The 13,890-nt window shown below is 37.0% G+C and overlaps 1 protein-coding gene across 6 annotated transcripts in view; it reads right to left on the bottom strand.

Annotated features, from left to right (window-relative positions):
• The window catches only part of ELAPOR2 (endosome-lysosome associated apoptosis and autophagy regulator family member 2), a 209,953-nt gene that overhangs the window by 26,808 nt on the left and 169,255 nt on the right, over nucleotides 1-13,890 (bottom strand). For 3 of the 6 annotated variants that reach the window (XM_077995047.1, XM_077995046.1, XM_077995049.1), the window contains one exon: nucleotides 6,158-6,674. The exons of 2 other annotated variants lie outside the window; for them this stretch is intronic. In XM_077995047.1, coding sequence (XP_077851173.1) covers nucleotides 6,615-6,674 — 60 coding nt within the window. In that variant the 3' untranslated portion in view covers nucleotides 6,158-6,614. 6 annotated transcript variants of the gene reach the window in all.

The raw sequence follows: 13,890 nt of genomic DNA, 5'->3' as shown, positions 1-13,890 counted from the left end.
AAAAATTCTAAAATTTGTATGAAACCACAAAAGACTATCCAAAGAAATCTTGACCAAAAAGAACAAAGTTGGAGTAATCACTCTACATGATTTCAAAATATAGCACAAAACTGTAGTAATGAAAATGGCAGGGTACTGGCATTAAAAACAGGCACATCAGCAAATGGATTAGTATAGAGAGACTATTAACAGAAATAAAATCACACACCTCCAGTCTTTTACTTTTCAACAAAAGTGCCAAGAACACACCATGAGGAAAGGACAGTCTCTTCAACAAATGGTGTAGGGAAACCTGGATATCCCCACGCAGAAAAATGAAACTAGGCTTTTATCTCACCTCTTATACAAGAATCAACTCAAAATAGATTTTAAAAAAAAAAACATAAATTTAAGACATGAAATTGTAAAACTACTAGAAGAAAGCATGGAGGGAAAGTTCCTTGACACTGGTCTGAGCAGTGATTTCTTGGATATGATCCCAAAAATATAGGCAATGAAAGTAAAAATAGATAAATTGTATTGCATCAAATTAAAAGCTTCTGCACAGCAAAGGTACAATTAATACAGTGAAGAGAAAAATCACAGATTAGAAGCAAATATTTGCAAAGTATTCATTGAATAGGGGTTAACATCTAAAATATGCAAGCAATTCAAACTACTCAAGAAGAAAATAACCCTATTAAAGAATGGACAAAGGACTTGAATAGACATTTCTCAAAAGAAGACATACAAATGGCCAATATACTCGATATCTCAAATTATAAGAGAAATGCAAATTAAAATCACAATGAAATATCACCTCACACCTGTTGGCCTGGCTATTAGCAAAAAGATGAAAGAGAAGTGTTGGTGAGGATGTGGAGAAAAGGAGAACTTTGGTAGTATTGTAAGTTAGTACAGCCATTTTAGAAAACAGTACGGAAGTTCCTCAAAAAATGAAAATTAGAAGTACCATATAATCCAGCAGTCCCACACAGGGTATATGCCTAAAGGAAATGAAATCAGTACGTCAAAGAGATATTTGCACTTCCATGTTTATTGAAGCAGTATTCACAATAGCCACAATATGTAAACAACCTAAGTGCCCATCGATGGATAAATGGATTTTTTAAATGTGATACATATGCGCGCGCACACACACACACACACAAATGAAATACTATTCAGCCTGTTTTAAAAAATAGAAAATTCTATCATCTGTGACAACATGGATACACCTACAACATGTTAAATGAAATAAGGCAAGCAAAAAGAGACAAATACCATAGATTTCACTTATACGTGAAATCTAAAAAAGTCAAACTTATAGAAGCAGGGAGTAGAATGGTGGTCCCCACAGACTAGAGGGGGCTGAACCAGAAAGGAGAGAAGTTGGTCAACAAGTAGAAAGTTTTAGTGAGATAGGAGAAGTTCTGATGTTCTATTGCACAGCACGGTAACTATAGTATAGTTAATAATAATGTATCGTATATTTCAAAATGGGTAAAAGATATTTTAATGATTCTCACCACCAAAAATGATAAATATTTGAGGCGATGGGTAAACTAATTAGCCTGCTTTCATCATTCCACAATGTATACATGTATCAAAACATCACACTGTACCCCTTAACTATATGCAATTATTTTGCAAGTTAACAAGAAACTTAAAAAAAATCAAAACCTTACTACATGCTTGATTTTCTATGGCATTTTTGAGTGTTTACAGCTTCTGAGGTGTTCCATTTTCCTCTCCAGTTTAAATATTAGATTTTCCAGCCTGCTCATGTTTATCACAGTAAAATAAAATGGTCCTTATTTTTAAACTGTGAGGCCAGCTGGCTTGTAGACCACACAAAGGAGAGATTGAGAGAGTGGTTGAGAAAGGAGGTAATTTATCCAGTGTACCTTCACAGTCTTTAGTTCTGCGCTTTCTCTCAGCAATCCCCGCTTTATTCACCCACACACCATGATAGCTTTGGGCCCCAGAGCTCTTTAGTCAAGCGCTGTGAGCATGGAGAAGCCAAGAAAAGTGAGGTGCCAGGAAGATAGAACACCAGCATGGATTATAACCACAGCTCTACAAAGGCAAAGCCTATGAACAAGGCAATTATCACTCCTGCTCTGTGATAGGTTTACATGTGCATAATTCCCACTAGTTTAATGCTTTTATTTGAAAAGCAATCAAAGGTAATCTGAAATCAGTCATCTAAGATAAAGAAAACATTGCCCCTCTAAGCCAAATTTACCAATATCCACATGCATCATTAATAAGATGAAGAAAATTTCAGCAAATTAAAAGCCTTACTGGGACCATTTGTTCAAGGAAATTGATCTGTTTCTTGAAGCACCAGTCACTAAAGGAATCCTAAGTGTCTTTTGCAGCTTGATCAGTCTTAAAATAGGATTGTTGGCAAATGTATAAGGATTGAAGTGTGCCCTGACTAAATAAATGCAAACAGACGAAGAAACTCTTCAGTGCTGGGGCTGGAAAACCTATGCTGATGCTACTTTTATGCATCAACATTCCCTACTTCCATATGGTTACTTTAAATGAAACTGTATTTAAGACTGAGTATCTCCAAATTCAGTTACCTTAGCAGTGAATATTATCTAAACCCCAATGAGAAAAGGCTTTTAAATCAATCTTGCTAATTTACTTTTAACCAATTCACTGCTTTAATTTTATCCTTTGCCAATCAATATCCATAATGGAGTCCCAGAACTACAAGGACAACTCAGGAGAGTATCTGGCTTTGTATCGGGTAAGTGATTAAATCATCAAGTGCACATGATGAGTTATTTTCTTTTTGAACAACTCTGAAGACTTGACCAATTTTTTAGGTGGTAAGCTTCCAAAGGGAAAAGAACCTGTGTGCAAACAGATTCTTCTGAATAGTGTGTGGTAGATTACAGTCATCTAAACCAGGGGTCAGCAAACTGTAACCGTTAGGCCAAATCCTAGCTCATCACCTGTTTTTGTAAGACCCGAGAGCTAAGAATGCTTTTACATTTTTAAATAGTTAGAAACACATCAAAAGATTTCATGACACATGAAATTTAAATGAAACTCAAATTTCAGTGTCCATAAATAAAGTTTTATTGGAATGCAGCCACGCCCATCCATTTACATTTTGTATGTGGTTGCTTTCATATTACAATGACAGAGTTGAGTAAATGCAATAGAGCTCACATGCCCTGCAAAGCCAAAAATATGTACTAACTGACCCTTTACAAGAAAAATGTTTGCTGGGCTCTGATCTAGACAAGTGTAATCATAATAGCGATTAATATCAATTATAAGAGTAAATATAATTCTTTTTTCAACTATTCATTCCCATCTTAAAGTTTTACTGCCTTCATTTGTGATTCTAAAAGGAACTCATGTAAAAATGTTAAATCAAAATAAGTAAAATCCAGCAAGAGAATAATCTGTAGCCAGTTACTATGAAGGTGAATTCCATTTTAGCTTTGAAGGAATGAGTCAGGGGTTGAGATTTCTAAAAGTTTACTCCCCTAAGGACATTTTCTTTGTGGCAAACTTAGTTTAGGAGTTGGGCCTGTCAACTGCAATCATATTCATGATTACTATAAACAGATATGAGGGAGGTTTAGTTTCTCTGAAGATCAACTCCACATACTCTTAGTGTACAAAGATAAATGTGAGCGGTACACTAACTTTAAACATGGCTAATGAAGTCATGTGCCCACAGCAACCCCCAGAGAAATTTATTTCCATGAGGAAGAGAGAAATTATGTACACATTAGCCTCCCATTAGAAATGACCATGTGCCACAGGAAGTCGTTCTATTGACAGACATCAACTGAGAGTTGGCCAGATGGGTCTTGAAGAAGCAGTCAATCATGACCCACTTGGGGACCTGGAGACCCCAGATGCTAACGACTGGACCCAAGCAATTCTTCCACTTAATCCAATTTAAACAACTTTTTTTCTTTGGGAAGAAAATAAGGACAGACATCTACACAAAAATACTAAGAAATATTTTTAATCCTAGAAAGGATGTGATTACTAGTAACTAAAGAGGGGAAAAGTCAACAATAATGAAATTCAGGTTTTTTAATTCAGTGAACATATATCGAAATGCTCAATGTTGTTAAATGACATAATATAATTTATCATAGAAGACATGTTCTCATCCATTGGAAAATTGATTTAAATACGTTTTGACGAGTGCTAAGAGATGTTATAGGCAACAGTTGACTTAATGAAGTAGTTAAGGCTTCAAAATTGTGCCTTTTAGAAAAATAACAAATAACTTCTTCTACCACGTAGGGGGGAAAAGGAACAAGTGTTAATTAAAAGTCACAGAAACATGATTAATTTGTTTATTCCTTTCAACATTTCACTGAGCTTTGCAGAGGCCAGGCATAAAGCTAAAGGGAACTTTATAGCCAGGATTGGTCTAAATATTTTCCCCATAATATGTTTTCCATCATACTTCTTCAGTGCTTGAAATAAAATGACAAACCACTGGAATCCAAAGGAAAAAGCCAGCTCCTTCCCAAAGATGGGACTGTGCTGACGAAATACATTTAATATCTAAAATTAGAAATAAAATAAATAAAATTCTTCAATATCAACTACATTTTCAGAGAGTTCATTAAAATTTAAGGCATTTTTGACATGTCAGAGATTTTAGTCATGTGACAGGAGAAGAAAGAAGCTACCTGGGAGCAAATCCCAATTATCTCTATGGCTTGGAACATACATATTGAACACAGTGGAAGATGAGGAGGAAGGTGACAGGTGACTGTGGAAGTTTTCTCACTCTGTCCAGTCTATACAGCTTTGCCAAAGTTCCTCTGAAAGGGTTCATTTCAAATGTATTTTCATTCTTCTGTTTAAATTTTGATCAAAATGGGGAAATGCTCATCAGCACTCTGTTGGCGGGATAAAAATGAGGAATGCCAACATAATGTCTTCTTTATAAGAACATTCAAGAAATTAAATGCAAAAAAAAGGTTTATGCAAACTGACACCCTCCCTGAATCCTACAGCAAACAATGACAACCTCACCTATACTCATATTTGCAACAGCAGAGATATATACAAAACATTCATTCAATAATAACAGAATGGTCTAGTGTATTACCAGTCAAATAAACACAATTATTCATTTTTCTCCCATTTTCCACAAAAATAAAGACACCACCTTCAGACACAAAGTTTCAAGTCATACTTCATTGAAATGCTTGGGGCAAATCATTTCCCTGCATATGTGCCCTGCCTTTCTCAGCCAATCACAACTTTTTAAAAAAATCTTCATTAAGGTCTGTAAAGATTACTGTTTATTGGAAACAAATAAGAGCACCTTAGATCAGCAATGACCAGGAAACCCCCCTCTTTCTCAGTTTTAAATCAACTAAGGTTTACACAAAATTGGTCAAATCCAACTTCATTCATACTTCCTTCAACAAATAATATCCAAGTTGTGCTAATACCAGCAGCCTACCATAGAAAATATCACAATGATCTGGATCACTTTTGAATAAGAACAATAATTATTTCATAACTGCTTATGGAACAACCACATTCTTATTATGAATACAATTATATGTAATTTTTCAAAACTGAATTCCTGCCTTATTGGATTTTCTAAGAAAGTCATCATCCTCAAAGTCTTGCAGCAGAAAAATAACCATATAACCTCTGGTGCTTGACATAGAGCAAAAGTCCCCCTGACATTTTCTGGGGACCATGAAATTATCCCAGTATTTCATACAGTCATCTGTACTTACAGACAAACCATCTCACTTTCTTCTTCATGATTTTGCCAGTGATTTGATTGACAAGCTTTCCTATTTACTTTAATTACACTTTGAGCACTACATAAACTCTTTTAAGTTATTTGACTTCTACAATACTAGCAGCTAGTTTGCACTGACAGAGAATTAGAGCTTCTCATTACCTTTCTTACTTTTTTGTTTTTTAGTTTCCTTCAAACTTTCAGTCAAGCCCTTCTTACCAGTTCCAACAAGGATGGAATTTCAAAGGCAATTATAAATCTAGAGAACCCAAGCATATGCTAACTCTTCCTAAAATTTAAATCAAGAGAAGATACCCTATGGAAAAATGAAAAATTTATTGTCTTCATTGTTCACGATTTTTTAGTAGAAAAGCTGTTTTAAGGTCAGGAAAATAAATAATGGCAAAAATACACCTTTAAAAAATTTTAATTTTCCCCAAAATATAAACAAAGAAAAAACATAAAATTGGATCATAATGCATATGCTCACATGTGCCCTCCAAATCACACTTGTTATGTAGACATTATAAAGAATAAAAGTTACCCATTAATTATATGGCATGCATCAGCAGTGCATTGGTGGGCTTAAACTTAGTTTTCAGTTACGTGTATATACAGATAAATCTCTTCCTGAGTTGAGCTTCATCTTCAGTTGAGACCCAAATCATTTGCTTTCTTTTATTTGGCAAGGTACTTGACCATGTGATAAGGCAATCAAATGTTTCAATCTCCTTCCCTTTTCGGCAGCATGGCCCTCCTCTGTGAGATCACCAATGTGACAGGTATGAGGACAGACCCTAAAATATGGTCCTGTAAAACTAGAGCAGGTTTCTTTGTTCATTAGTCTCAAGGCTACAGCACTGTCTCTTCATATATTTGGGGATCTTGAGGTTTTCAGTTGAACAGATTCAAAATGGTCTTCTTTTTCCTAAGAAAAAATATTAAAGACAAAATCAACTCACTGAAATTCTCGTAAGATTTTAGGATCTTACATGACCTGAAGGAAAGTTCCAGAAATCATTTTAATCTATCTAGCTGCCACTTGTGATTAGGATTTTACAGTTAAAATTGGGTGGCAGATATAAAACAAGTAGCATGCCTACCCTGAAGGGCACTTTTGATGTCCAAGAGATAAGACACACAAATTCAAAATAGAAGCAAACCGTTGATTGCAATAGATACAAAAAGATGTAGCTGTGATCCCTGCAAAGAAACCACTGAGACCCTTCCTGAGGGCATACCTGACCTGAGTGCTGAAATCAGAGACCTAGCCATGCTAATTGTGGGCAAAACAGAACTGACAAACTAAATGTTTTCAAGATAATATAGGCTGAATAATAAGAAAAAGGACAGCAGAAATAAATAAGGAGAATGCCAATAAGACATTAGATCAGTTGAGTTCACTAATGTTTTAGGAAAATTTTTTAGGTAGATGCCTATTAAAGATATTAAACAAGTCATCTTTGATAATAGGTCAAAAATTTCACTCAAATGTATCATTGCTGGCATTACATAAAACATTCAAAATATAGACTATTAAAATAAATTCATTTTCTTTAACGAGGAAAGGAGAAAGAAAAGGTGGGATTTCTTCTAACCTTTTATTGTATTTTTGAGACGGGGTCTCTCTCTCTCTGTCGCCTAAGCTGGAGTACAGCGGTGCAATCTCAGCTCACTGCCACCTTTGCCACCCAGGCTCAAGCAAGCATGGCTTTTCTTTCTTTCTTTCTTTCTTTTTTTTTTTTTTTTTTTTGAGTCAGAGTTTCATTCTTGTTGCCCAGGCTGGAGTACAATGGCATGATCTTGGCTCACTGCAACCTCTGCCTCCCAGGTTCAACCAATTATCCTGCCTCAGCCTCCAGAGTAGCTGGGATTATAGATGCCCGCCACCACGCCTGGCTAATTTTTTGTATTATTAGTAGAGACAGGGTTTCACTATGTTGGCCAGGCTGGTCTAGAACTCCTGTCCTCGTGATCTACCCACCTTGGCCTCCCAAAATGCTGGGATTACAGGCATGAACCACTGTGCCTGACCACCTGACAAATTTTTATATTTGTTTGTAGAGACGACGTTTTGCCATGTTGCCCAGGCTTCTTCCAACCTATTAACTGTTAGAGAAAGCTTTCTGAAGCCTGCTGGAATGGGATAGGGAGACTATGCTAATACAGAGAGTAAAAATGAAGAGAACTATGATTATTTTTTAAATAAATGAAATAAGAGGCCAATCAGTCTCATATGCAAATAGATGTATGTCTAAAGTAGAATAGTGACATGAGAAGATAATAGGAAGTCGACAAGCTGTCAGGAAGGATAAGTTTGCTTTTGTGTTTGCTTTCATTTGGGTGGATAAATCCAAGAGCTTTAGGGCTACAGGGACAGGGTTATAGAAAAACGTCATAGCATACACACCAACATATCACTTTTTCCCTGCCTCTGCTGAGCTGACAAGCCTCCAGAAGAGCAGACTGTGGATCTCCTTGGTTCTCCTGCTGACTGACTCTGCAAGAACTGGCCTGAGGTCTCACGTTTAACAGCCTTAACAATCTTTTAGAATAATGATTAGCAGTTGAAATATTTATTAAGCACTGTCTCTGTTGCAGGACCACGACTAGACTTTAGGGATATAAAGATGAGTACAGCAAAATGTCTTCCCTCAAGGAGCTCATAGGATATTAAAGGAAAGAGCTCTAGGGTATCAGCCATAAACTCAAAAGAAAACATGAGATTTCTGCAGCGTTAGCTTGAGAAAATTTGATTCAACATCATGTTGTGGGGAGGGAAGGGAGAGACCTGTTGGTTATCTTCGAGGTAATATTTAATGTAAAACACTGAAAACCTTTATAAAATCATTTTGAGATAATAGGGCTTTAATAGCCATGTCCTCTGCATTCGCATGGAATTGTGCTCCTATTGCTGAAATGGTGGGATATATATGCATATGCGTGTGTATATAATTAGGTAGGTAGTGCCACTAACTGACTGGGACTTCCTAATGGCAGGAACTCTATATCTCATTCATTTTTTAATTTCCAAGATATGACCCAAGTCTTACCACTTGGTAGGTTGTCAATCAATGATTATAAAAATCTATTGAAATACCACATTGGAGAAGGAAAAACACTGGATTGGAACTTGGGAGACATGGCTTCTAATTCCTATCTAAGCCCCCCGGACAAGTAAGTGAACCTCTCTAGGTCTCAGTTTGACGAAGGTTCCAAACAGGATTATCTTTTTCAACTCTAAACCCAAGAATCTATTCCAAAGCCAACTTCCCCCAGAAGGTTTTCCTCACCTTGTCACTATCTACCCTACTGCACTCCCTTCTCCCCTATGCTGCAAGAGATCTTACTTTTGTTCTTGACATACTGGATGATCGTGTGAGAGGTAGGGGTGTGTGTGCGTGTGTGTACGTGTGTGTGTGTGTGTGAGATATGTGTCCTCCCCTAACATTCTAGATGGTATCTGAGTTGAGAAATTGTGTCTAATTTGACATAACCCCCAAACTTGGCAAAGTGTCTTACAATGTCCCATAAATGGTAGTGAAATAAATAAAAGAAACACATAAAAATTGATTTAGTTTTAATTCCTGAGAAAAGTCAAGAAAAATAAATCTATACATAAACCCGAGAACTGCAGTGCAGTGCTAGGAAAATATCAAATAAGGTATGGCCTTTAGAACATGAATGAGCATATCTAAGATAAAGCAAACCCTACATAACATAATAGTTAATGAACATAAACATTTTTTGCTCTCCGAAATCATGCATAACAAACTTCTTAAAAATAGACACACAATAAGATATGTGCAATGATATTTATAGCAGCTTAATTCATTGTGAAACACTGGAAATAGCACAGGTATCAATCAACAGACTGGATAAACAAATTTTGGTATATCTACACAATAGAATACCACTCTGGAATAAAAAGGATTCTACTTCTGTTAAGATGAGGTGAATGAATCTCAAAAACATCTTTCTGCGTAAAATAAAATGTGCATAAAATACTACAGATACTGTGTGATTACACTTATATGAAGTTCTATAACAGATAACACTAACCTATGGTTTAAAAAGATCATTACAGTAGTTTCCTTTGGGAGATGAGGGATTGACTGCATGCAAAAAGACATATTACTCTCGGGGTGAACTAGTGTTCTATAGCTTGATAGAAATTGGGGGTTATAGATATATATTCATTTCTCAAAATTCATTAAATTGTATATTTGTAATGTGTGCATTTCACTTAAAGTATTGAATTATTATCAATGATATGTTCCCTGAAGTGTTTTGGGGTGAAGTGTATTGAAGTCCGCAATTACTTTGAAACTGAACAACAGAAAAGAATATGGGATGATGAAAGGATGGAGGGGCAGATATGTAATAATACAAATATAATAAAATTTGGGTGGTGGGTATATGACTATACCACGGTATGATTCTTTCAACTTTTCTGTACTATTTCAAAATTTCATTTTTAAAGTAAAAAAAATCATTATGCTAACTAAAATTGCTATTCAAAACAAAATTCACTACACTGAATCTCAGGGAAGAAAACTTTTTTATACTCTAATTGGGGAGGTGACTGCTGGTTGAGTACTGACTGGGAAATGGGTTAAAGAATTCACAGGTCAGTTGCCTCAACAGTGCCCTGGATGCTTTAATTATCCTCCAGCCCGAAAGACTGCCTCACTCACCAGGCAATCAGCCTTAGGTGTGCCCCATGGTAAGAACTACAGTTGACCTTTGAAAACCGCAAGTTTGAACTGCACAGGCCTACTTATCGGCAGATTTTACAAAACTGAACGTAGATTGAAAATACAGTATTTGTAGGAGGTGAAAGCCGCCTAAATAGAGAGCTGACTTTTCACATAGGCAGGTTCTGCAGAGCTGACTGCAGGATTTAAGTATGCTTGAATTTTGGTATACTCAGGGGCCCTAGAACCAATTCTGGATGACTGTACAACTAAAATTCATCCTGGTAGGCAAAGGAGGTTTCACCCTCTTTTAGACAAAAATTACAGAGACATGCATTTACAAGGAGTACTAAAAGGGAAAAATGGAAATTACTTATAGGAAGAAACCGGAGAGATTATGAAAATTTTGACTGACTCACTTTAAAGATGATTTGGCAGGACTCAATGGCTGTTCAGTAAGCAGTTCAGAATGACAAGCAGTGGGGCCATTTTTGGGCTCAACACCTCTTGCAATCTATCATGCCAATTTTAGATCTATTCATAGATGACAGTAAAAAGGTCTCAGAGATTTTGAAGTGGGTCCTGACTGCAATACAGAGAGCTTTCCCTGAGACTAATTCCCATAGGAAAACTTAGTGAAACACTGACTCATATTTGGACTCTTATTGTCACAGATTGGGTTTACAACACGGAAGAAGTTCACTAGAGGATGAGAAACTGACCCAAAGGACTCTATATAAATTAGTATGGTCAGGTCTACCTGGAAATTTCCCCTACTTTTATGTTAAAACCAGGAATTAAATTAAACATTATTAACAATAGCAAGAAATACTCTGGATTAAGATAGATTCTTTAAACATGTCTCCAATATGCAAATCAAGTACAAATCAACAAAAGGACATAAAACCTGCAGCCTCAGAGAAAAAGCAATGTGACTGTGGCCTCTAAGTTAAGGGGTCCCCAAAGATCAAATAAATGATGTTGGTAAACAGAACCTTGTTGTTCAACATAGGCCTTTGGGTAGACCAAAAACATTGGAAGTTGGCTGGATCGTTAGCAGTTGATATGCTGGTCAAAAATAAAAGTGAATGCAAACATCTTGTCTGCTGTCAAAGATTCTTTTTCTCTTCAGTCTTAATGCCTCCCTCCCAAACTACCCCAACTTCAGCTGCTTCAAGAAAAAAGATAATTAGAAAGGAGACTAAAGTTTTCCTGTTACCAAGAGGGACTGGACGATACACACCCATCTGAATCTGCTAGGAAAACTTGGGAAGGGTTTCTTAAACATTTACCACTCTGTTGGTTGCAGGCACTCAAGTCACCATCATACCTACTCTCCTGTGAGAAAAGAGGAGCATACAAATAATGGGGTTTGAGCAAGGTTTAGAGCAGAAAAGGGAAAATAATGTGACCTTTGGAGGGGTTCTATGTGTCCATTCAAGATAGTGTTATTGTTGCTTCTACATCTGAATATACAGAACTTGATGTTATATGCTTGTACTTCCCCGTCTCATACATGCTAAAGGAGATTCCCTGACCAAGAACAGTCACATGTAGAGAAGGGCCAGTAGGCAGTAGGATACCCCAGGAGTTCTCAACTCTGTCATTTGCAACAAACGGTGAGCAAGGGTTTCACACAAGTTAAACCCTCTACCTTCTGATGCCCAAAACAGTCACTATATAAATTAAGTCCTGTTGGTATCAAGTCAGAAGTCTCCATATCAACAGCCCTGCTTGAATTATCACACTTCTACTAGCAGAAATGGTTCATAAACCCCCAGAACATTCAGGGACCTGCTACCTAAGTAAAGTTCATTGGAACTATATAAGCAGATTTACAATGCTAAATCTACCCAGTGGTTAAGGAAAAACAGCCCAGCGCTTTACTTGACTCGGCTATTGGGACAGTGTTGGGCCTCACTTGAGTATTCTACTTGTTCTTTTATATCAGCTAGCCTACAAAATAGTATCCTTTGAATTGGACCCAAACTAACAGGCTATGTTAAAAGCTGTCCAGAAAGCTGGGGCACACTCTTTACCTTTACGGCCTCACAATCATAATGAAAACTTTGTGATATGGTTCTCTATAAGTAATGATTTTGTCAATTGGAGACCCTGGCAAAAGGAGACAGAGGCACCCTTTGAGGTTTTAGACTCACTACCTCTTGATATGGCTACCACCTATAGCCATTAGTTGGTCACTGGCTAGTCAAAACTAAATGTCATTCCCATGCAGATCTTGCAACTCTACACCTTGACAGTCCCATTTACAGTCGCTCAACAAGGTGGAAAAGGCTGAATAAGCCTCACTTGTCAAATACAAATGGCATATATTCAAGAATGTAGTTGGTCTGGCCCCCGTAGCGTGTGGGTCTCACATGAAAATGTGGCAGCATACCCTTTGGAGGAAACTTTATCGCCTACTCCACTGCTCAAAACAAAACCACTGACTCAACGAGACCTTCAATTTATCGAGGTTCTACTACATGTTGGGCCTGGTTCACTGATGATTTGGTTGAGCTGAAGCCCAATGGTATCCACTGGCTGCTGCAGATATTCAACCATCTATGAATAACTGAAAACCGACAAGATTGCTCAGCTCAGTGGACAGAACTCAAAGGCATTATCAAGACCTACACATTACCTCCCTTGATAAACTTCATTATATTTTTACTGACTCAAGCTATTGCCAATGGCTAGCTGTTTTGTCTGCCACTTAGAAAACTAAAGACTGGCATTTCAAGGTTACCCTTTTTGGACACCACTAAAATAGATCTTAGTTTTGGATTAAAATATGTGTCACTCATGTAGACACCCAAGTAAGGATCCTTCCTATGAAAAGATGAAATTGAATCAAGCTCCTGATAGAGACTACACAAGACAGACTGTCACAAATGAGTACATGGATCCATCATCTCACCCAACATGGCAAAGCATCTGCCATCACAGGCTGGACACAAGGCAAATGATTCTATTTTTCTGATGCAGAGGTTACCACAGATGCCAGACTTGGGACTCATGCAAAAAGTTGACCAGTTCTTCCCTAGTAAATTGATTACAACATACCTTTGACCACCTCTTTGGGCTATTGGTGGTGCCTCACCACTATTTACACCTGTTCAGGGTATGGTGTTGCTATTCTAGTCTGATCAGCTAACTCTACCCATACATTGTGAACCTTGAAACAAATCAGTATAAAGTTAGTAGCTTTAAAGACCATTTGCAGTCTGACAATAGAGCACTTTTTATCACAAAAGCTACCCATAAATTAGTTGAGAGTAGAGGTATTCAGTGGACCTTCCACATTTCCTACTGTCCAAAAGCATATGGTATTATTGAGCGTTGTAAGACCTTCTCAGAAAGTGACTCAAAAAGATTTCTGACTATCTCCCTTACCGCCTCCTGATCCACACATTTTAATACGGCAGTTTGGTCATCAAATATGGC

Source organism: Macaca mulatta, chromosome 3 (assembly GCF_049350105.2).
Source record: "Macaca mulatta isolate MMU2019108-1 chromosome 3, T2T-MMU8v2.0, whole genome shotgun sequence".
In the NCBI taxonomy this organism is placed as follows: Eukaryota; Metazoa; Chordata; class Mammalia; order Primates; family Cercopithecidae; genus Macaca; species Macaca mulatta.
Note: the sequence above shows the minus strand (reverse complement) of the source record. Positions and strands in the feature narration are given on the sequence as shown.